General features: G+C 35.4%; 1 protein-coding gene across 2 annotated transcripts in view; it reads right to left on the bottom strand.

Moving 5' to 3' along the window:
- LOC100882520 (alkaline phosphatase-like) overlaps positions 1-25634 on the bottom strand; it is a 308558-nt gene that overhangs the window by 75394 nt on the left and 207530 nt on the right. For both annotated transcript variants that reach the window (XR_013040141.1, XM_076538177.1), the window contains exon 3: positions 3312-3486. Coding sequence is in view for 1 of the 2 variants with exons in the window: in XM_076538177.1 (XP_076394292.1) it covers positions 3312-3486 (175 nt within the window). In the remaining variant the exon portion in view is untranslated. The remainder of the gene's footprint in view (positions 1-3311; positions 3487-25634) is intronic.

Here is a 25634-nt window from a genome sequence, read left to right as displayed (position 1 = left end):
AAATTGTGTTTAATAAAAATAAGGTGAATTGACGTCTTTAGATAACATACTTTTATGTTGTAATATGTCTGTTGCTTTAACCCTTTGCACTCCTATGTCCAGTGTAGCTCGACATCACTTTTCTCTTGGATCTTATGAATGATTCAGATAAATAGATTGGTTGAATTGTATATTTGCATTTAATTACTATTTATAATAAATGAAAAATGTATTTGTTACATATTCCACGCTGTTACAATACATTTTACTGAGAATCCCTTTTTTGATGTATTTTGTAAATGAAGGAGTTGTTAGGTAACAGAAATTAAGGAGTGTAACGGTGGATTTATGGAATGTATTACAATTTGAAGGAAAAATATTAAGATCCGTTTATCATAATGTATATTGAAACGATAATTATCAGTTGTCGGTAACCGCGCATAACCTCAATAGCCTAATAGGCAACTCTTATAGGTTAGGTTACGTTTCATCCCTCATTTATTTATTTCTATACTGTATTCTTTATTTAAATTGCTCATCGAGTGTATTAAATATCTTTCTAAATAAATAGCTTTTAGAAATAGTAACGTGAATTTTTCAATCTGAAAACAGCGATTCCGAGCAATATGGAGTCACATTTTCAACCTTTAATATTCGTAGCAATTGCTCGATATAGTGTTAATGAAACTGGTATGTAGGAGTGATGGGTTTCGCTGATACTCGATGATATCGAAATTGGAAACATCGGCAACGATCTCTGCAAATTGGAAGAATTTTCCTGGGCATTAGAATTCTCATGGAAAAAGCTCCAATTTTCACGCTACCACAAATTCTCACGAAAATTAGAATAATCTCGATTGTAGCAATTTAAAAAAGAGACTCACCAGATCGTACGGAAATATACCCGCAGGAAAATCAGCCGGTATTTTCTGCCTGAAAATTTCGTGACATAAAAATGTTTTCATTTTCGTTTTGTTTGGTTTTCATTGTTGATTTTGTAAATCCGTTTCGGTTATTTCGTCGAACGTGCTCTGTACTTTATCGGTGATTACAAATTCGGGCAGTAGACAAAAGATTGTATCTTTGTAATTAAAGGTAGAAGCGACGCGTTGAACGATGTAGAGATTTTAGTGGTACAGAGACATGATTAACTGTACAATTGCATTTTATAATTATGTTTATTAAGAGATTGTTTAAAATTGATATCAGTTATTTTTATTTTCTATCGTTGATATTTCAATGGTGTTTAAAGGAAAGAGTTTAGACGAAGCTATTTGTGTTACCTTTCTTCAACTATTTTTACTAAATGACAATTATAGTTTCAACCGAATAATTTCACAGCCCAACCTCCAAAATTAATCTTCTCTCGAAATTTCACTGAAACTTAAAAAATTACCAATAAAACGGTTTACGAAGAAAACAGACTGCGAAAACCGAGATAATTTTGCTACAGCTTATTTTCATCCGACATTTTTCACGAATAACAATTTCGTGTCAGGTTAAAATAACATCCCCTCCAGTGAAATTAAATTCATACCGATCCTTTTTACATGATCACTTTCTATTGAAATTTTCAAGGTACTCGCAAAATATCCTTATTAAACGAGCCCTTAGAACTGCAAATATGCACAGCGTTGTAAGGAACAAGCAATTTTCTACAAAATTATCGGAGAAAATATGTATCCCCTTGAAATTTCCCGGCGTAGAAAAGCAATTTGCATCGCACACACTTCATCTTCGAGTGCCATTAAAAAAGGACGATAGCAACGAAAGACTACCCCAATTTAGAAAACAGAAGCGCTCTGTTTCTTCGACGAAATTTATAATCTCAGTTTAAAATTAATTACTTTAATTTGTAGCGCGTAAACTTAGGTTATGTGCACGGTAGCCATCTTATCTTCTCTGAGCGCTCTATTTTCGCTCTATGGTCATTCGAACAGGCATTGAAATTAGCATGGGATAAAACGTTTCGTGATTTAGCAGAGAATCGCCAATCACCTCGGTTCACGTTATTATCCTGCTGTGTCACGTGTTGTGTAACCCAACCAGACAGTTGTTGCTTCGCAATAACATTATGCGTTGAAAGCGTTCGTTTAACTTTACGACTATTGCTTTATCGATGTAATGGAAGGTCTATCCTCCGTTGATGTAAACGCACAGGTTTAATTACGAACAGGGTGCACCTCACGACGTATCTTTTCTAATTCGCTGCACGTTCTCGAGGACCTCAGATTATGATCCTTTTCATGCTTTTGTATTTTAACGTTACACACTTGTAACATAACTTTACATCTAAGCATTTAGTTATACCTTAATCTAAGGCATAATTATACCTTTAAGCATTTTAAACTGAGCATTTTATTATACCTTCTCAAATAAAATATTTTAACGTTTGTGTACGATTGGAAGTAATAATTCCTCCCTATTTGATAAATCGCAGCGTTTAACTCTGAAACGTTCAACTTAAAAACTCCTATTAATCTGTTAAATATGTGTCAAATCATACGTGTGCTAAATTGAATGCACTAAAAACGGCGTATAATAAAACGATTTGCGGATAAAGTATTTGAATGCGTTTAACGTTTTATACAAATATGAAACTTTTTCATACTGATATCAATGTAGCAAAAGAATATAGCGATTAAGTTTATTTACACTGTAAATTTTATTTTAATGAACAAACGGTTTAAACACTTTAATTTTTGGGAAAAAAAATATTGAAATTTGCAATCGTTTTACATTTGCAATATCGGTTAAACGTTCAGATAATTGTTTTTATTCGAGCTTTAAATGGATATTGCGCTATTTCGTGGTGATTTTGTCATCGAGACACGTTTCAAAATCAGTGCTTTGTTGTTCTAATTGACTGTCAATCGTTTCATATTTAGAATATTGATAAAGCGTTTCGATAACCTTTTTTATCGTACTCCAATTTTAAATTGACGAATGCTTTTATTAATCCTCGCACGTTTTAAAACGTCATTGTTCCAATTGGAAAGCTATTTTATATTTAGAATATTCAAACTTCAAGCAATAATTGTTAAACACCGATATGCCGTAAGTACTATTTCGCATGACTTAACTGTTTCGTGATAAAGTGTTCGATATGAGCCACGCTGGCAATCAACGCGTGCCAGTATCGGCTATTTATAGAAACGTTTAAAAATCCGGGAAAAATTACACGAAAGGATATGGAGAAGTAATGAGAGGAATTAATTAACATTTGAGTGGCGTTAATTTAAGTTTCTATTTATCGTGGCAGAGTTAAATCGATTACGGATAATCCTGTCGCATTAATTGTTGACGCTCGCGAACGTCGCGTATTTACTTACCCTGCTCCTGCGCCCAATTGATAAGGGACGGTACACGGGCATCAAAAGAGGAACTACAGTTCTCGAAACGTGCAGACGAGTCCAGGCCAACAGTCTCGTAATTGGCTTTAACTCCGCAGAGTAACGCCGTGGCACATGCCGAAGACTCTCCAACTTGGGCGTCCATGTTGTAAGTCTGGAAACGAACGAAAGAGAACGAACCAGTTTAATCACTTTGCCACATCAGCAATTCCCCGCAAATACACTCGCAATCTTTCTAACGAGAGGAGACATTCATTTCACTGATTTTTAATCACGCGTTTAAACATTTTCATCGCACATTCTTTTTCTTTTATGGACACTTCTCAATTTTGGTAAAAACCTCGCGGCGCGACGGTTCAATCTTGCCTTGCAACTGTTTCGAGTTCAGTTATAATTTGAACGATTAAAGATTGCTGAACTCAAAGTATCTAACATTTCAAGTTTTATTTATTTTAATATTACATCAGCGATTAATTACTTCTGACTGATGTGACTGTTGATACAAATCATAAGTTAAGGGGTTAAAAACGAAGGATATTTATAAAATTATTCTGAAATACCAATATTTCAAAGTCAATCATCAAATCACAAAGTCGATCATTTTGAGTTGTCATTTCAAGAAATCAATTTTAAATGATAACACAAAATTGCGAAGTATCCAAAATATGTCGAAAAATTCAGAGGTTTCAATATTTAAAATTTCGAAAGTCTGAATAATTGAAAACTAAAAAATTTTCAAAATCCCAAAGCTTGACTGGAATATCCCGAAGAGGTCCCAAAGTGGCAGTACGATCCTAAAATCCCAAAGCCTGGGAGGCATTCGTGAACGTCAGCCACGTATGGTTTCCTATGGACATTATCCGCGTAGTTTCTCCCCACGTGATAAATCGAGTTCGGGGCTCTTATCGGTGACGAGCAAATATTTCGAAAGCGACGCAATCTTTCGCTCGGGGGAATTTTCATAAATTACTCGGTACGTTGTCGCGGAAGCATTGTGTATTATGATAATCGGTCTTACTTCGGTTGTCGCGTCCAGGGAATGGAATATTGCGGTGGAATGGGACGAAATGGAGAGACCGGAAGCCTGGTGTACATAAATCTTGCCGGCATTATCCGTTGGAGGCTGACCTGCCTAAAATACTGCTGACTTCCGACTGTCTTCTTATTATTCAAAAACCGTGCGCACCACTCGAGCACCGAGTGATCCGAATAATAACGCGACGTCATTTCAATCCAGTTGTTGGGGAATGCTCACGTTTCCGGGGCTGTGAAGGCAGCAAGAAACCGCATAAACTGTACCTTGACTCATTATCATATAGTGACCACGGTATCCGCTTATCATAGTCGATTAAATGCCGGGGAAATGTTTTGCAACCGTTTCTCTTCTGTCGTTCTACCGAAGAAACGCGCGATTTGCTAGAAACGACGGAACACTTCAAACGAAATTGTCATCCGTTTCTTCGAAACGCAATTGTCTGGTGACAAGTTTTCTCATTTATTTTATCGTTGAACGAATTTCTGAATTCTCGAAATGCATTTTTTGACTGGTTGAAATTATAGAACGGGATAAATGCTACGATGTTACAAAATTTGAAGAAATATTTAATGATAGTAAAATACTCAAGTTGTGTATGTTCACATTTCGAAACTGAAAAATCAATAATATTCTATGAGTACGATTGTTATGTTAACATTCTTGATAATTGTCCATATAAAATTTTATACGGACAGACTCTACATTATTTCTGAATTAATATTGTTTACGTACATCGCTGCTCTAAAATGTTCACAATACAGGTTACGAAATATAGGTTAGGTCAGAAGTAACTTATTACTTGTAATTTCGTTAATTGTATACTTTTATATTAAATATGTATAAACTGCAAAAATAAAGAGTATTTTCTTGAGTATTAAGAATATTGTCATTTGTCTTTCCACACTAAATGAAATTCTGTCATAAAGAATGGTGAAAGAATGTAGAAAATAACAATGTGTAATGAATCATTTTTGTTTCGCACATTCCATGATTCACGCGTCTTCTTGCAAAATTCTATGAATAAATTGCAACCATGTCTACATTGTTTTGCAACTCGAATGGCGACTATTTAATTCAGCTACTGTATTTCGGTAAACATTCACTGTGTTATCGATCAATAAAATCCAATTATACTATGAGAATCAATGTCTACCTTACGTGATTAGACGTGTGATTCACTGTATTTATCATCACTAGCCTTGTACATTGAATCCTACGTTAGATACCTGATAAGCGAATCGATAATCCATAACAGTATCATTAGGAAGCCGAATATAATTCCATGATCGCTAATTTATAGCTTCATGGTGTACCGAGAGTAATGCACTTCAAAATCACTCTTGGAATTGATATTGGTAATTAATTTGTACTGATAGAGATCAACACTGATATACATTGAACGTTGAGGCTGTTTACAGCTATACAGATATCGTCGACATTTATATTATTGATGATCATTTTAAAAATTGGAAATTCTTCTAGGAAAATTAAGGAATTAAATTTGATAAAATCTAGAAATTGAAAAAATTAAAAATTAAATTGTATGAATAAGAAAATTGAAATAGGAATTTGAAATTTTTTTAACCTTAGTGGCCAAGATTTAGAAATCTAAATATGTGAGATTCGGAAATTCTGAAATTTCTTAATTAGAGATCCCTGAAATTTCATGACGGATTAAACAGTTTGAAAATTGTTTAATTTCAAACATCGTACTTGGTAATTTGTAATTTGAAGAACTTAAAAATTTGGAAACCAACAGTTTAAAAATATGAGATGGAAATTAACAACCTTAACATTTCAGATATTTAAATATTTAGAAATGTAAAAGTCCCAAAATTGAAACGTTTAAATATTTCAGAAAGTGCAAATTCAGAAACTTGTACGCTTAATAATCTGTAAGATTAGAAACTTAAAAATCCCAGATGTCTCAAGTAGCTCGAAATAGAAATTTGTAATATAGGCTTTGAATTACTTGTCGCAGTCGTCAGTAGATATAACACGAGAGTTTACAATTTCATACGTGAAATCAGTGTCATCGTACAAGAATGTGATAGTCAAGTATCTAAGCTCGAACTTATTCACGTTAAAGAAGATTTATACTAAAGTATCGATTACTGAGTCATTTTGCTTTGTTTCGAGTCTGCACAAACACTCTCACATATTGCGAGTACCTATCAACAAAGACATCGACACATTATCGACACTTGCACCCTCTATCAAATTTCGATAAGATAACATCGTATAAAACGTACTGTTATCTCTGCATGTACGTAGATATACGTTAACACTCGTTTCCATACGTTTAAAAGCGCGAACGAAGATGAAGAAAACGGCGAAAGCAGAGAAACAGTCCTCGTGCGACGAGAAAGAAGAAAATCAATCCGCGACGACCAAAGCAGAGAACACTAAAACTGTGGAGAATAAAACTGGGAATTGTAAGCTCGCAGTGAACAAAATTGTGAATAATAAGCCCGTGGTGAACAAAATCGTGACCAAGCTTGCAGTGAGTAAGACCGACGCGATGAAGAAGCTGAAGCAACCTGAACAAACTGGGAAGCAGACAGCGAAGAAAACGTTGCCCGCACCGTGTGCAAAAAGCCCTGTGAAGAAGAAAATTCTGCCTACGGTGAAGAACTTATCCTTGCAGAAAGAGAAGGTTGTTGAAACGAGAAAACAGTGTTTGCAAAAGAGAACGACCACGGTAGCGAAACCGCGGCCGGAAAAGCCGTTGGTACAGAAGGAAAAACAGCAACAATGTTGTGCTACTTGCTCAGAGAAGATAGCTTTGGCGGACAACGTGGACGCGAAGTCGTACAAGCAACCGAAGTGAGTAATGTTTTGTTACACCGTTACAAAATCGACTAACCAATCGGGATTCTATATCGATAACGCTGAATGGACGGGGAATGGAGATAACCAGTTATTGAAGGAAACTGTGTTTCTTCTGTTTACTCGTGGAAAAAGCGATTGAATACGATGTAAGGCCGGATGTAACGATTAGATATCGAGTTTTAGGTGATTTCGGTACGAGACGTTGGAGACAATAAATTAGCGTACTTGTTCGCGTTACTGCGTGATCGAAATTTGGAATTCTTCGAATTTTGGAATTTGGGAATTTGGGATCAAAAGATTTGGGAAATTTGGGGGATTTAGGAAATTTGAGAAATTTGGGAAATTTGGGAATTTGGGAATTTGGGAAATTTGGGAGATTTAGGAGATTTGGGGATTTGGGAAATTTGGGGATTTGGGAAATTTGGGAATTTGGGAAATTTGGGGATTTGGGAAATTTGGGAATTTGGGAAATTTGGGGATTTGGGAAATTTGTGAATTTGGGAAATTTGGGGATTTGGGAAATTTGGGAAATTTGAGAAATTTGGGAGATTTAGGAGATTTGAGGATTTGGGAGATTTAGGAGATTTGGGGATTTGGGAAATTTGGGAAATTTGGGAAATTTGGGGATTTGGGAAATTTAGGGATTTGGGAAATTTGGGGATTTGGGAAATTTGGGGATTTGGGAAATTTGGGGATTTGGGAAATTTGGGGATTTGGGAAATTTGGGAATTTGAGAAATTTGGGAGATTTAGGAGATTTGGGGATTTGGGAAATTTGGGGATTTGGGAATTTGGGAAATTTAGGAAATTTAGGAAATTTGAGAAATTTGGGAGATTTAGGAGATTTGGGGATTTGGGAAATTTGGGGATTTGGGAAATTTGGGGATTTGGGAAATTTGGGGATTTGGGAAATTTGGGAATTTGAGAAATTTGGGAGATTTAGGAGATTTGGGGATTTGGGAAATTTGGGGACTTGCGAAATTTAGGGATTTGGGAAATTTGGGAAATTTGAGAAATTTGGGAGACTTAGAAAATTTTGGAGATTTAGGAGATTTGGGGATTTGGGAAATTGGGGAAATTTGGGAAATTTGGGAGATTTGGGAGAGTTGAGAAATTTGAGAAATTTGCAAAATTGATAGAAGTTGTGGAATTTGGAAAATTTAGAGTTTGAAGAAATTTAAGAATTTGGAGAATTTTGAGGCTTTAAGAAATTTGGAAATCCTTGTCATCTTCGATAAACAATATCAAATTCTCTAACACACTAAAAATATTGACCAATGAAATTTTCAACATGTGGTAGTCCACGTGTCGTATCAAATAATGTTCACGAGCAATGCGACCAAGAATTAAAGCGAAATTTAAAACATTTTACGCATCGATAACTGCGGTTAAACGAAAATTCCCTAAACAATTTCCGGGTTAAAAAGCGTGAAGCAGAGAAACGTTTGAATCGGACAAAAAATTCTTCTGTTCCCATTTACAATGCAATTTTCCGCAAGGATCCACTTTTACTGTCACAATCAGACTTTATCGTTATAATCTGTATCCAGGGATTTATATTTGTGACGTAGTGTCTCGTCGCAACTATAGAATTGCGAAATATTTTCAACCTCAAAGAAAACACGACAGTCAGAATCCGGTAACTTACTTCTTCACCAATGAACATTTGTCCGGTAATGGGTGGCAGATTCGTGCATTTATGACCAGTTTGTAAGCGACCCTTTGTTAACTGACTCGTGTTTCGTGTGTAGAAATTCCTGCGACTTGTTTCTCGCTGGCGTGTTTGCATTCAGCGAAAAAGTCTTTCAACCCTGAGAGTCGAGTATCTTTAGTCGTTTAAAAAGCTGCGATCCACTGTCTCCTGGCGTTTCATGTTTCTCCTTTGTTCGTTCTCTGAGGTTTCCCCTTTACTGTCTGCTTCTTTGTACTAGGCGTTTTACTTGTGATATGTCCAAGTATGATACGAATAACACGGACAATTTAATCGGAATAATATCGGTATCAATGTATAGAATGTACAGAACATTTATTGGAGATTAGCTCAAATATATATGAAAATATTTGTGACATAAGAAAACATTTTGACAAACTTACTTTTGTACTTAGTTTTAAACAACAATCTATATCGAATGTTAAAGAATGTGGACCTTCATATCCTCCCTTCAGGTCTACATAAAGAAAAAAATTCCTTCACCGTATAATTTAACCCCTCAAATCATGTAACTTTTATCTGAAACAATACTTGGTATCATCAATATTTTGCAAGATAAATAGAGAATGCAGAGCGTTAGCGCATTACAGCCACAGAGCAATTTATTCGAAAAATATTAGCACAAGGTACCAGTTCTCTCAATTCAGTATGCACATTTCACTGCGTATCTTAGAACTCCCATACAGTTTTACCATAAGAAGATTCGCGTACGTACACAAGATGCAACAGCATGTATTTCTCGATGTTCACTGCAACTCCGAGAATCCTAACTTCGAAACACAACAACTACACTTCACTCTTAGAGAACTCTCGGTGTTCTAACATGAACGTGTATCATCGTTAAATGCGACGGTAGTTGCCCCTTGTACAGGAACGTTTCATTGAATACGAAGCACCTGATCACGAAACGTATAAGAGAGTTAGACGAACTATCAAACTTCACTTTTGCCTCGGGGAATTCATTAGAAATTTTCTGGAGAGTGTTTTACCGTGAAATGTGGTCGATTTGGGGGTCACTGAGCTTTGATACGTTCGAAGAGTTTTTATGAAAGGATTCGGTTATAAATTAGGAACTCAGATTTCTGAAAATGGAGGATAAGTAAGCTAGAGTGTTTAAGCATTCGGATTTCTGGAAGTAGAGGACAGATGAGATATGGGAGTTTAACGATGCAAGGATTTCAGGACCTACAGATGTGGAAGTCTAGGTCCTAGAGACGTGGAAGTCTAAGGATTTGGACATCTGGAACATTTGGAGAGCTTGAGATACTGTGATCTCAGGATTCGTATACCTAGAAATTGAGGACCTAGTTGTTGACCTAGAAATGGAGGTCCAAGGACCTCCATCTAATATTTCCAATGTCCAAGGACATCCACTTAATATTTAGAAATGGAGCATTCTAACATGTGATAACCTACAGATATAAGATTCTGATTCAAACATACCAATCTTGTTACTTGATCAAGAGATAAATCCAACTACTCGATGATCCACAAGTCTGTACACCGTACTCGAACATCCAAAAACTTATATTCTAACGAACTAATCCAGCGCATCTTGCAGAAGGCAATCTCAACTATTCAGTTGAAGAAAGTATCAAGCCATTTTGTTTGGTTTTCATCGCGTGAAAACGGTGGTAATCGTGCTCAGCGCCATTTCTCGGCGTGCTCGATCGTGGTACGTACGCGTTTACAGCAGAAGTACGAGGGCAACGTGCTTCTCGAGACGATAAAACGAGCGAGCCGTTACGAGAAGTTCTTTAGAGCCGGATTGCGATCTAACTTGAAATTAAATTGACCGCCGGATGATTCGGCGGACGGTGTTCACATGCGCATCGAGAACCCATAGACTCCCTTTCCCTGTCCGCCTTCGACGAACACTTTTCGCGTGGAACACGTACGTGAGCAGAAAGTACGAAACAGCTTAATGCACTTTGAAGAGCGAGGGCGAAACCTTCGCAACGGATTATAGGTTGTCACTCTTTTAAGAAGGCGTACGTGCAGGGGCTGAAACGCGAGTCTGCCGCGGGGCTAAAAAATTAACGTCTCAAACGTTTCGTTTAGCCTATTATAGGCAGAACTTAAGAACTTCCTTTGTGACTGAGATTGAAGACTCGAGAACTTCGCAACTGTCGCGCGAAGAAAGGGAATCTTGAAGAGCGTTCAATTGGAAATTTATGGATTTTGATGCGCGTGAAAAATTACTTCTTAATGTCCCTCGTTATTTTAAACCTCTTTTTGCCCCGACAAACTTTCCGCAGTTTATGGTCGTTACAACTTTTCATTCCGTTAAACGTTCAGTTACAGTTTTACACGGTAACGAAATAAAAGATATGATTAAAATGGAAGCTTTTAGAGAGTCGGGACGATCGAATAAATAAATTGCTACGAGAGTTGTTACGCAGCATGCAACATTCATTCGTCGGAAAATGCATGTAACCGCGGTATGAACGTTGGTGTCCGTATTATACAGAATATGGAAACAAAATTGTGGTGAAATTTCTGAAAAGGTAAAGGGTCTTCCCATATTATTCGAAGATGAAACAGAGTTACTCTAGGCAGTTTACCCTACGGAAATTATGGCAGCAAGGAAAGGCATCTGACTTGTTCGTTTTTAGGGACTTTTGAGGATGTACAAATTTGAGGAATTCAGAATTCAGAACCTCTTAAATCGCACATGAAAATTGAACAATATGGTGATTCGAAAATCTAAAAATTCCATCATTCAGTAACTGAAACGCCCAAAAACTTAGAAACACGAATATTGTGAAATGAAAGAACTGAATGTAAGAAGATTCTCTGAGCGTACATGGATTATTAGAATGGTGGGTATTAATAGTCTACGATCGAATTTTCCTCGAATATAGTCTTTAATTTTCGCGTCGCGGAGGTTATTTGTCGGGTATCCGCATCGTGTGGCGTTGTTCCAGCCAACGCGCGGCACTTTTGCGATTCAAAATTTTACGATCGACATAAAAGCCGTCAGCGTGCCGCATCGACATCGAACGACGGTGGCTACACGTATCGTTTTTTCTCGTCCGGTTTCATATCGATCGACCCCGTCCGGGAAGCGGCGAAATTTGGCGACAGGCAAAAATATACGGGAACAAGTTATTGCGAAACCACGCTTCTGCCGTAACCGTAAACCAACTAAAAAGAGCGTTCACGTAGAGCTGTGTAATTTGCCGTGTAACAAGTTCAATATTAGGCGAGCTGAATGCAGTTGAAAGAACAAACTGTGCTACCGAATGTACACATGCCGTGTATATGAATCTCCGGTGTAAACATTCGGTACTGTCGCGTTTAGTTAAGGTACGTTGTTTTCGGTCGCGAGAGAATTCGTGCGAAAGAGAATTTCTTGAACGCGGGGGATGATGGTGGAACTTTTATCATTTGTAAATTTGCGGTACCATTTTGACGAAAATGGGGAGATAAGTTTGATGCTTTAAGCAAAATCGCTTGTTGATTCTTCGGGGGTGAAATTTTCTGATATTGAAGTTTGGAATTTGGAGATTTGGAGATTTGGAAATTTGGAGACTTGGAGATTGAGAGATTTAGGGACGTGAGGATTTGGAAATTTGAGGGTTCGGGGGCTCGAGGACTTGAGGATTTGGAAATTTGGACATTTGGAGAATTGGGGATTCGAGGAATTGAGGATTTTGAGATTTAGGGGTTTGGAGATTCGAGGACTTAAAGATTTGGAAATTTAGAGATTTGAGGATTTAGAAATTTAGAGATTTGAGGATTTAGAAATTTAGAGATTTGGAGATTTGGGGATTTGAGGATTTGAGAATTTGAGCATTCAAGAATATGGGAATTTTGAGATTTGGAGACTTAAGAATTTGAAGACTTCGAGACTGAAGATTTGGGAATTTGGGTATTTAAAGATTTAAACATTTGAGGATTTGAAGAGTTGCACACTGTAGTATTTGTGGATTTGAGGATTTGATAATTTGATAATGTAGGTATTTCGAGACTTAAGCATTTAGGGATTTGATAATTTACTAATTTAACAGTTTGAGTATTTTAAGACTTGAGCTTAGGGATTTGAGGATTTTGATAATTTATAAGTTTAGAAATTTCAACGTTTAAACATTTATGGACTTAACCCTTTGCGCTCAGGAGTGCTTCTCAGGCGTCACTCGATTTAATACAATAATTTGAAATAAGCATTATTTAACTAATTCTATAATAATGCGTGTGTGATGTATAAACATATTAAAATAATAGTGGAAATTATTAATAGAGAAATAATTTCAAAAGAATTCCTTTAACATTTTAATTAATAAGCTTAAAATCTGTAATAGGATTACAGAAGTGGTCAAGGAAGAAATATCCGTTCGAAGTAACGTAGATGCGTATTCTGAAGTGTACGACATGAATCATAAACGAAGAGGTGTTGCGATAATCTTGAATCATCAAAAATTCAAATCAATGAAAAGTAGAGCCGGCGCGGAGAAGGATACAATGGATCTCGCTGCTACGTTGGACAAGCTCCATTTTGAAGTTCGAATCTTCAATGATCCGACCTTAAAGAAGATTATGGAGATATTGGAAAAGAGTAAGTAAATATTCAATTCTATGATGCGTCTTAAACTTCTAATGATATAATTTAAATCTCTTATGTTATCCAAAAAATTGTGAGAAAATATTTAACACGTTGACTATATTAATGGTTATCTACCAAGGATTTAGAGATTTGGAAATTGATTTGAGTATTCAGTAATTTGGAAATCTGGAAATTTAAGAATTTAAGAGATTCGAAAAATTGAAAGTTCAATTGGAAAATTTGAAATTTGGAAAATTTTGAAAGTTCAACATTTCACAAATTTAGTACTAATTAAATATAAAACTTAAAATCGTTTATTTGTGATCTCCAGTCAACGTGATAAATAACTATAGGTTATTCGATAGAAACATACGTGACGTAACAAACACCAAAACCGATAAAAAGTGCATATTAAAACCAAGAGTGTTTAAATGGCAATTTCTGTCAATGTGGTTAAAATTTCGAACTCGCTTCGTGACTACGTAATTCTCTGAAATGATAAATACCTTTACGGGCGTTAATCATCCGTCAAATCAACGCAACCATTTGAACGGAATTCATGAAAGGACCATGTATCCTAAAATATCATAGAGATTTACAGTAGCATCATTATCCTAATTAAAATAAATTTTATTGAATCTACCAGGGAATTCTTGTTCGAAACTGTTTATGCGAAACTCGAGTGGGACCGGATAACGCAATTTGGGACATGGAACACGTTTCATACGTAGTCGGGAACAGATTTTAATCATTTTTCTGTGCCGCTCGTTAAACAACGCGCAATTTGTAAAAACCGACGGAAATGAAAATACGCGAAATAATTCATTTCGGTCGCCTTCCCATAACGAGTCGCATTTCCATTATTTCACTAACACCGTTTCACTTTAGTTCGCGTTATGATTTCGCCTTAACATCGATGGATAGAAGCTTACGCAGACGCATGAATTATCTCGAAATTTTTAACGATTTTACACTCGAAAGGTCATCATTCGGTTTAACCCTGTGCATACTTTTTTTTAAATAAATTTTAATTTGATTTTAAATGATTTTATTACTGAATCGATATTAGTAATTTTTTAACAATTATTATTAGCGATTTTTGCTGTTTGATATTAGCAAAAGTTAGCTTGTTCATGTACCACACCCTCTGACTATAATTTTAACATGTAACATTTCCTTTATTGGATCAAGTAGTGCAGTGAAATATTTTTATTAGTCCTGTCATTCTCATCTATTAATTTTCTTCTTCACTTATAGACTTCTTTCATTCACCTCTTTTCATTCGTTCATTCTTCTCTTCGTTATTTCTAAATTGTCCATGTACTCATAAAATTGTTTGATCCACTAATGTCATTGAGAGAAGCACAACGAGATTCGTCCATAATTAACTACCCCAATGATACATAATAAACGCAGAGTACATGACGCAGGGTGCCGTCAGAAAGATAAACCCTTTCCACTGAGTACATTCGGGACATATTCGGTGAATAGTGTTCCCAAAATTCCCTCGGGGTGCGGAGACTCGTAAAACGCTCGTAAAATTCACGTGGCAGGGTCCTCGGACTCTTGGAGCTCGACAAATCGTGAGTAAACCGTTCGAGAAAGGGGACAGGAACGAAAACCGTGGTCGTTCGCGAAAAGTCGACAGATTCGTCGTACCGTTTGATTTTCCCCTTTGCTTACTGTTCATCTATTCAAATATTGACACAATAGGCGTCGCCCGTCACCGCGACTGTGTCCGACATACATTTATCAAACCCTTTGTTACCGTCGGACAAAGATGTTCTTACGTTGTCGTGGAAGCGTGAAGCTCGTAAATCGTGCGTCAGTTATCTATGTAGATGGTAACAGCCTGGAAGGTTTCGTTTAAAAAGCTCTCTTCGTATCTGCTATCGGAATGATGAATTTCAATGAACGTTCTGGTTGCGTCACTTCATCTCCGCTTCACCGCGATACTTCTTTTAATTCCTTTCGTGCATCAACGGCGATAAACAACGAGTTCATTCGCCTGGAATATTTTGGTCGATTTGAGAGATACGAGCTTTAGAGACGAGCAAAGTTTGCGATAGCTGCTAGAGGTTGTATTCATTAACTGGGTGGAGGTCACGATGGATTTGAGAATGCAGATTAGATTCACATAAAGTTAGATTTTGTAAAATTTGAAATTTTTTATTTGCTGGTGAGAGAATTTGTGAACTTACAAATTTTTGTTGTAGTTGGAGAATTTAGGAGCGGGGAAATTTGTAAATATCTAAACATTCGAATTTTCATGTTCCCTAATTCTTATATCTACAAGCTCATATCCACAAATTTCTATTTTTACATTCATGTATGTAGAAATGTTCCACGTATCTACATTTCCATCTTCCCAAACTCGCATGGCTACATTTCTACATTTTTAAATTCCAATACACTCTACTTTCTGCATCCCCAAATTTCTACTTCCCCAAACTTCTGTACTTCCAAATTCCTATATTCCCAAATACTCATATCATCAAATACACATATTCCTAAATTCCTATATCCCGAAATTCTCATATCTGAATTCTCATATCAGCAAATTCTCAGGTTCCTAAATTCCTACATCCCCAAATTCTCGTGTCTTCAACCTGCAATATTTCTCATATAATCAAATTCCAGTGTCTCTAAATTCCCTAGCCTTGAAATTTCGATATCCTGAAATTCCCATCTCACTAAACTCTTCTATTGTCAAATTCCTATATCAGGCCTATATCTAAGTTCCCATAGTCCAAAATTACGTGCCCAAATTCCCTATATTACCAAATATCATAATTTGATAATTTGAATATTCAGAACAACCGTCACATTATGAAATTCTGAAATTTTAATATCGTACGAATAATTAATACCGAATGACTAGTTAAGTTTAATAATAGAATGAAAAGGTAACGACTGGTCTATTATTATATTATTCAGAATTTCAATTAAACTTCTATACATATAAATTAAATTCTTTGCATGAGAATAGAGGTTTCTCTCTTGCTAAAACATCAAAGAGATTTTTTCGAGGAAATTGCTAAAAATATACTAATTCAGAATATATTGCAGGTGATTGCAGTAATTCGCGTTATGGGAAATTATTGATGGAGAAAGCAATGTTGTTAATTACGGTACAAATTTAATGTAGAACGATCGATTCAGTTTTCCTCCATGTTGGCGTTCGAATAATATCACGAAACGCAATAATGGGCGACTCAATATCGATGTAATGAACTATTTCCATGCGTTAATAACACTTAAACAAAATGTAGCTGCAAAATATTGCACATTTCTGTTTCGAAATAATTGTTTGCCTCGAATGTAATAAATTTGATCGCGATTTTAGAAGAGAAAAGGAGGTACGATAATTTAGAAGCTCACAATATGACATTTTTCTCGGTGATATTTTGCTCGTCGTAAATCGTTTTAAAAGATCGTGTTGGAGGATTGAATCGTTCGAAAATCTTACTCCTTGAATTCCAGTCGATCTCTACAAAAGTTCCGTCTGTTACCAATTTTCTTCTCCACTCGAACGCGTTGAATTTTCCCTCTCTAAATCATCCGCTTCAACAACTTACCTATTTATTATTCCATTTCGATTTTAAACTATTGATGAAATACCATTCCACGTCAGATCTTTCCAGGCAAAATAAATAATTGATAATAATAATAATAAACAATTTGAAAGTTATGATTTTTCACTCTGTTTATAATAATAAACTTCATAATACTATTATAAACCGTAATGAACTTTACAACATTGGTATAAAATATTATTATAAAATATAAATTGGTATAAATAATATTTATACGTAAATTGGTACAGAACTGCATGTGCATAAATCCATAAAGATAATATACCTATACAGTATAATAAACACGACCTTCGACAATATAGATAATCTTTGATTATTTTCCACAATATAAATCCCTGATTATCTTTCATAATATAAATAATGTTTCATTATCGATAATATAGACAATATTTATAAATAAACAATAAATTGCAAGCTTTCGTTTCAAATCGAAAAATCAGTTACAGGATATTTTTATTAAAAATGTCACATCACGAATTGGCAATTTAGGTGAATAATACGTTCTTTGATATTGTAACGGTGTTCGTAAATCGCTGCGATATAAAATGGTAGCGATATAAAGTGTACTGCAATGAAAAATTCAAGAAATTTCCGCTCATACCGTTTTCTTTACTTACGTGCAATATAACAGATTGGGTTAGTATCGGTGACATTTATATACCCCCATTGTACTATAAAATTTCGCATAAAAACATGGATGTTGTTCGATGCTCGTCAATAACCTCTAGAGTACTCTTTATTGAAAGCTTCGCGCAGAAGAAAGCGTAGTGTCTATATCTTGAGCACGATTGTCCCGACATGGATAATGATACTGTCGATGAATAAGCATCACGAGAAGTTGCACAAACATTTTACAATGAAACGAGCTCATTAACCGCTCCTGTTACCTTGGATGGTAACTGGTTTCCAGCAAGATATAGCCTAGCAGAGACAATCACGCGAAACAGGAACGTGAGGGCGTGATAGAGCAGAAAGTCGGATGATCACAGAACTTTATAATAAGCGAGAAAACTTTTCATATTCCGTTGGCCGGGAATACGTCAAGATATATCGCGTCCAGTTTATAACTATTTCCTCCTCTTCCATCCTTTTTCCTTTTTCATCCGTGTCGGAGTTCTTCCTGCCTTGTCTGTTTCCTTTTTTATTTACGCGCCTCTCCTGCAGTCGATTCGATTTCAACGGATGAACAATTAAATTCCGTTCGAGTCACTTTGCCATCGCGAACGCTCCGCCATAGTGTTTGATATAATTGGAGCTGATAGCGAAAAAAAATCAACTAACAAAGAATTCCGATTTTAATCAATCAAATAGCGTTTAATTGAGGCTTGTAACTTATCGGGTCTTTGGGGAGCAATGACCGAACTTTAATCAAAAGGAAATTTTGTGGACCTTTAATACTTATTTGGTTGAAGTTACTTTGACAAATTTACGCATTAAATACTATACATTAAATTTACACGTTAAATTATCTAATTATTTATCTGTTCATGTGAGACGAGGATTTTTGAAAATTAAAAGCCTGAAGCACTTTTAATATTTAACAATTGATATACCATCACTGATTTATTGAATTATTAAATATTATCACAGTGAATTATTAAATATGATATACCAGATTAAATTTCTTACTAGTTTATTAATTTCGTTCTGACGTATTAAATTTCTTTCTGCAGAATTCTGTTATACGTTCATATTTTCCTGCCTTTTATCATTTTTCGTTGAATAATTTAATTTTCTAGCAAGGTTCTCTGTTTTCTCTTTGCGTATGTTTCGCACCAACATAACGCAACAGAACATTATTCTACATACATTCATTTGCATTGAATAATTTAATAATTAAATTCTTCAATTCCGGATTTTATTGCTCGAAATCTTTGTACGCATATTTCAAGATATAATTTTTATAATTTTGTACTGTATCATACATAAAAAAGATTAATAAGAAATTACATATGGAAGCATACCAAAATGTCCAAAATGGCGTAATATAAAGGTAAATGGAGTGAATGAAATTACGTAAAAAATTGCATAAAAAATATATGCGCTAGTGAAATGTTAAATATTCATTTTTAATTAATCGAACGATAATCGAATATGTCCATCGTTCAGCGTCAATTATAACCTTGAGCTTTCTTTTCTCATCACGGATAGGATGTTTCATTAATAAACTTTATGGAACAGCAATAAAATATTAAAATTTGCCGCACGTGTATGGAACAACTTTCACGAAGCAAGTAATTGAACTTTAATCGAATTTTAATTACTGAAAGATTCATTAAGAGTCACATCGCGACTCGGTTGTGCGCTTCAATTAAATTCTATTCAATGTTTAATTGACCATTTACTCGGAACTTTTATTATTAGAAGAAACAGTGTCGAAAGGAACTAGGATTATTGACATTTTCTAGTTGGGAAGAAATCAACGTTATAATCCTTTGCTTTCAAAAATCAAACATTCTGTTACCTCATTGTTTCACCGAACAAAAGCATATCTTTCGTCGTGCCTTTTCCGCGCAATTTTTCTCTGACGTAAAGTCGTTTCAAGTCGCTTAACAGAAGAAGCTTACACGATTTCGCGATTTCAGAGCAAAGAATTTTGTTTGTTCTCATGAAATATATTTTCTATCATACGTTTCCTACACGATACTGCATCGCTCCTTAAAGTTTCGAAATTTCACGCGGTACTTTTCTGCTGACATTTTTTAACGTAAATATTGTTTCTAGAAACGCACTGCACAAGTTTCAAAATTCTGTTATTCAGAAATTGTGAAATAATGTTAAGCTTCTTGTTAGATTTACAAATTCTTTGCTTCATACATTTATGATAGAAATATAAAAAAAAAAAAAAATTCGATAGCTTGAAAATTTACAAATTTACAAGTATCAATTTTTCAAGCCTACAAAAACACATCTGCAAAAAAAAGACTTTGAAATCCTAAAGTCCAAACGACCAAATTCCTCAATTTTTTACTGCATAAAAACATTTTAAAAATGAACCTCCATATTTCCAAACGTACAAAAAATTTCGGAAACAAGAAGCTCAGCAATTTACAGGTACGTTGATACAAAATGTTCAAATGTGAAGTAAAACGTACTCGAGCGGCTGCGGTGGAGATTAACGAGATATCCGGTTGTAAAAAGGTGGACTGGCAAAAAGTTCGGAAAGTTATTTGAAACACGTAACCGTGGAAATTGCATAACTTGGCAATAGTCGAGTAAAAAAGTTCGTTAATGCTATGATATCCAATGTTCGGCACCGCTCCACGTTCTAAACACGATTCCGAATCTTGCGACAAGTTTTTTTCACCCGATCGAGCACTTTATTTTTCGTTTGAATCATCGCGCGAGTACGAGTTCATTATCGTCGCGATATTTCCAGGTTGATGATCCTCGGCAGCAGCTTCTGCTTCTTTTGATCTATCTACCATCCCCGTTCGTCCGAATAAACACCATTATTCCCCTATTTTTTTCTTTTTTTTTTTTCGTGTTTCCCGTCGGTGTAGAAAGCAACGTATCGTCGCCACTGGATCCGATATCGGCAAGCAAAAAAACAAGCGAATACGCGACATTTATTTGCAGAGCAAACAGTGTTCTGGTCGGTTCTCATCGAACAATGCCGACTGAAACGGGTGAAAACAGGGAGCGACTGGTAAACAGTTAAATATTCCCGTTGGAACGGCGCAATTTGTCCGGCAGGTTTTTAATTTACAGAAAAAATACGGCTGAGGTGTAATTAAAAGTAGGTGGGCAACTAACGAGAACTAAGCAGCGTTTTCAACGACGTAGCCGCTCATGTATTCATGCAACAGTCAAGGATAAATACACGATGAGGGTAACGGGGTGAAAACGTTCGGGCCAATTATCCGTGGTTCGAATAACGATACGCAACACGGTTTAATAATTCGATTCACAACCGGATAGTTGGTTGTTTCATGATTCGGCACGTGTTAAGACTTGTTCACTGGCTTGTTGCCAAACGGATATGTTGCAGGCTCCACATACAGAGATCAAACCGATTTCATTTTTATATGACTCGTGTTAGCTGTTGGATATCGCATAAGCCGATCTTTTTGAGGATCAAGTTTTATATATTATTTTGTAACCCTTTGCACTCCTTAGTTTTTTCACCAACTCTTTGAAATAGGGGTTTTCTCAGAAAAGAGAGAGCTAAGTGCAACATTGTGGAGTATGTGGCAAACATATTATAAGTGGCAAATAAATAAAAATGTATGTATTGATAAATATATGTATGTTATCTTTATCGGGATTATTTAAAACGGTGCAAAAGAAATGTGATGAGTCACGTAAGAGCGCAAGGGGTTAATACTAATCAGTCTCACTAAGTTAATAGTATATTAATAGACACACTTCAGTGTGTTCAAACGATGTTTAAATCAAATGGGATATCTTTAGTTAAGTTTCGTTAAGGAGCTAAGAGTTTCAGGCGAAATTTAATTATACCGAATAATGAAGTAGATCTTGAGAAAGTCATAAAATAAACTTGGTTTTTAATTGTATTTAGCGAGACCTGAGATATTGCCAGTGATCACTGCTTGTTTTTGATTTAAAAAACTTGAAAGTTGTATCAAAAGTCTTCATTTTTCTAAATTTCAAAATTCCTATATCTTTGTTTTACATTTTAAAATTCATCCTCCAATCTGCGAATTTATAAATTTCTAAGTTCATCGATTTAAAAATTTCTTAACTCTTTAATTTCTAAATTTTCGAAGTGACCGACCGGAATATATATCACTCCATGTTTAACAATGATATCCAATTAATGTTTGCTATCATGTACTGTAAACCACGTTGAAATACTCCATGCATACGTATTTGATCAAGTTGTTCATTTTGTATGTTTCAAACAATTTGAATGAACCAAGAAATATTCATGACGAAATAATCGATTAACAATTGTATGGAAACTTCATTTTGTGTAATCCAAACGTAGACAACAGTTTGAACAACGTTTATCGAAATATGTAGTTCAAAGTTCTACGAACTCAGCTGATCTTTTCGAGCTTCAAGTTAATAATTCAAACTTTATCATCTGAAGTCAAAAATAAAATCGGAAGGATATTTCTAGTAGTGCATAGATTAAATAAAAATGTTCTGGTCTAATTTTTAAGAAGTTTTATGGAAACGGAGGATTCGTTCGTTTGCTTTGAAAACTGTATCGAAAGCCGGAAGCACGGAGCAAATATAGCTTTAGCAGTTTTGTTTCTTCCTCGTTCATAATTTCTGCCTTTTGGGGTGCAATTTTCGCGATCCGCGTTTCGGGTAATTTCATTTCGCAATTGCGCATAAAAGTACCAAGTAACTCTGGAGAGAAAGCTTTTTGAAGTTTCGGTCAACATGAATGATATAACGATTTATCATTATTTTATAGGTATCGTGGATAGAGATGTCTTGTTTGAATTATAAATAATTAATAAATTACATTTCAACACTTTAATTGCTGTAATATTCACAGAGTGCAGCATTTGCGAAATTTCGCTGTTATATCATAAATATGATTGTTGGTAGACATACAAGTAACTCTGGAATCGAGATGGACGGTAAATATTGATAGCACATGTAAAGTAACATCATATACTATAAATATTAATACGGTGTGCACACACCATACGGTGCGTTGCAGTACTGATCCATCACGATGAAATACAAAATTAAATTGCCTTTCAAAAATATGATTTTCTGCTAATGTGTTTTCTGATTCATTTAATCAATATTGAACATATCTGTTAACAGAGGAGGTTTTCATATTTTTCAAACATAATTTTGTGTATCATGTACTGCAATTCACCGCGTCGTGTGCACAAATCGTATTAGTGTATAACGTCAGTGACGATTTACGCGACGTCGGTGGCGATTTATGTGACAGTTTGTTTCTATGTACGTCTAATATTTACTAGAACATAACAGTGCCTACAATTATACGTGTATCAACAAATGTATTTTCAACCCCTTGTATTATGATTTCTCTGGTATTATGCAATCGTTGATTATGCAAATTATAATTGAATTCCAAATTGAGGCGTATTAATTCGAGTAAAATCACGGCTGAGGTACAAGTGCATCACGAGTGGGCTAGTTATAATACAAGGAGTAAGACGTCACACGCGTCTGCTTCTACATATACCTATACGAATTTGATTCTATAAAAAAGGAATAAAAAATCTGCACTATAATTGTTTTATACACAATCTCGTTTTAGAAACTGAGTGGAAGAAATGAGAAAATTTTTGGGAGAATGTAGGAAAATCTTAAGATACATGTACATATGCGTGGTAATATAATGTAAGAGCAAATAGAAGGACGTTGAGGGATTTAATCGTTTATCGGTGTCAGGAGTCTTAAATCTAACGTGACCCGCCTGTCGATTTCGGGCGAATTTTGCACTCACGACATGCCATCTCTTTGTTTTTCACGAATTCAATCGAGTCGATTCGTACGAGTTTTCCCACGCGTTGAGCGGCTTTCCGAACGACTGCAAATGAAAAATCCAGTGCATCCGACGGATTTTCGTCTGATGATCCGAAAAAGCATACCATCGAGAACTTTTAACGAGTAGATTTTTCATTTTCGAACGTTCCGACATTCTGTACGATTCATTTTTTTCCACCACTTCGATCCCACGCGCTCGCAAAAATTGAATAATAATTTATGTACAGTTTCGCGAGCAAAAATTTTCTGTTCCATTGGAGAACTTTGCAATTTCGTGTAAACAAAACAGGCGACCGATGCGTTTTTTTCGTTCTGCGAGTGCGGCAATATTGTGAACCTGAAGTTCATTCATTGTTAGATACTGTATGAAAACTGTCGCGAATTTCATTCTACGCTGTAATGTGCTTTTGTTCCCATTTCGCTCGTTTAATACTGAATTTTCTTCCTAGTCTGTTTACGTACGCGTATTAATTTCGTTTCGCATTGCGCAAATTTTCATCGCGTTTTGGTATTCTTTTCAGCTTTGTATTTAGGTTTATAATTTTATTTTTGAATCGTCAAAACATGGAACAGTACGAAAGAATTTTTGTGAAACGAAGAGGGTATTTGAGAAGCTAGAATATAGATTCACACACTACCATTTCATGATTCTCAATACTTTATTATTATATGTATTATAGTAGCAGTATTATATTATTACCATCCGTAAAAGGTTTCTAAATGGTCAAAAAAAGGAAAGCACTATTTCTCTTCAAATTGGAGTTTATAAATTCCTTTTGACCGAAATCCTGCAAATTTTATGAAAAAAAAATCAACTCAGCAATTCTTCAGTATTGCACATCGAATGCATACGAAAGGAGGGAAATTATAGAAAATCGGTTTTGAACGATTTACCTCTTCCGTGGATATAATTAAAAAGAAAAAACCTCGACTAGAAATGGACGTAATCGTGTCACGTATAAACGCTTATCGACTCGAACATCGGCAAATTACGGAAACTGTTCACGCAGATAAACGTGACCGGGACACACGCCTTAATTATTTGCATTTCTTTCCGATAATTCACAGTCCTCTTCCTCTGACATGCTATATTTTCTTCTCAGTGTTCGAACTTTCGTACATATCGGGTCACTGAGTGGTGCACAGAGAGACTTCTCGTACACCCACGCCAAAAGCTGCATTTCAGCCTTTGCTTTTAACGTCGAATCTACGAACCTTTCATGAGCGTAAACCATGTACAGGATTTTTCGTAATACACGGATAGAAATTTACGGGTGAATTTATGAAAACCTAGCGGATTCGCTCACCCGTTTCCTGGACGTATAATCGCCGGATCTAAAACGTTCGTGGAATTAATTCACAGTAATATATTAATTCGTTAACATTCTTTTCTTGTTTTGTAGCTATTATGTTTTATAAAAATTCATTTTTATAATGGAACTTGTAAGACTTTTCGAGCAGTTATAATTAATACAACGCTCCTATTGACTGTGATACTACTTTATATTTCTATAAACATTATTCTAAAATTTCTGTCCATATAATCTTTAAAGTGGTAACAGAGAGCATATCAGATCAAAATAATTATCGAAACGTATACGTTTATTTTTGTACAGTGATGTAAAGAGTATAATCCATAAAATATTAAATCACATTACTGTTTTCAAGTAAACTAACAAACTCTTAACATAGATCAATTTGTAAACCGTAACGACTGTTTTCATAATTTTATAAGTAGTGCTCAAGTGGTTATTACGTGTTTTCCGTAATCACCTAACCTCAAATGTAAATGTACGTTTTAACGAATCACTCATGCTAAGAATGTAACAATAGCTTCCATGTTATTAATTACAGGGGACAGTTTAGCGTTTAACTATGTTGCAAATTACCCACGAGATACACACTCTGTACGTTTAAGTATCCTTTGTCTACTCGAACCCATTTCGCTCGGTTCACTGTAGCAGTTATTTGTCGAGTTTCTGTTTCGCAATTAATTACATCAGAGCTGATTTGTTTGAATTAACTACTGCAACAACGTGGCATGTTGTCACGGGTAATGTTTCGTTAAAACAGACGCAAATCGAGTTCTTCGAATGCCGACTTTGCGCGGATCCTTCTATAATTTCACGCAACAA

Source organism: Megachile rotundata, chromosome 1, assembly GCF_050947335.1.
Source record: "Megachile rotundata isolate GNS110a chromosome 1, iyMegRotu1, whole genome shotgun sequence".
Taxonomy (NCBI): domain Eukaryota; kingdom Metazoa; phylum Arthropoda; class Insecta; order Hymenoptera; family Megachilidae; genus Megachile; species Megachile rotundata.
The sequence above is the reverse complement of the archived record's forward strand: the minus strand, read 5'-3'. Positions and strand labels throughout refer to the sequence as shown.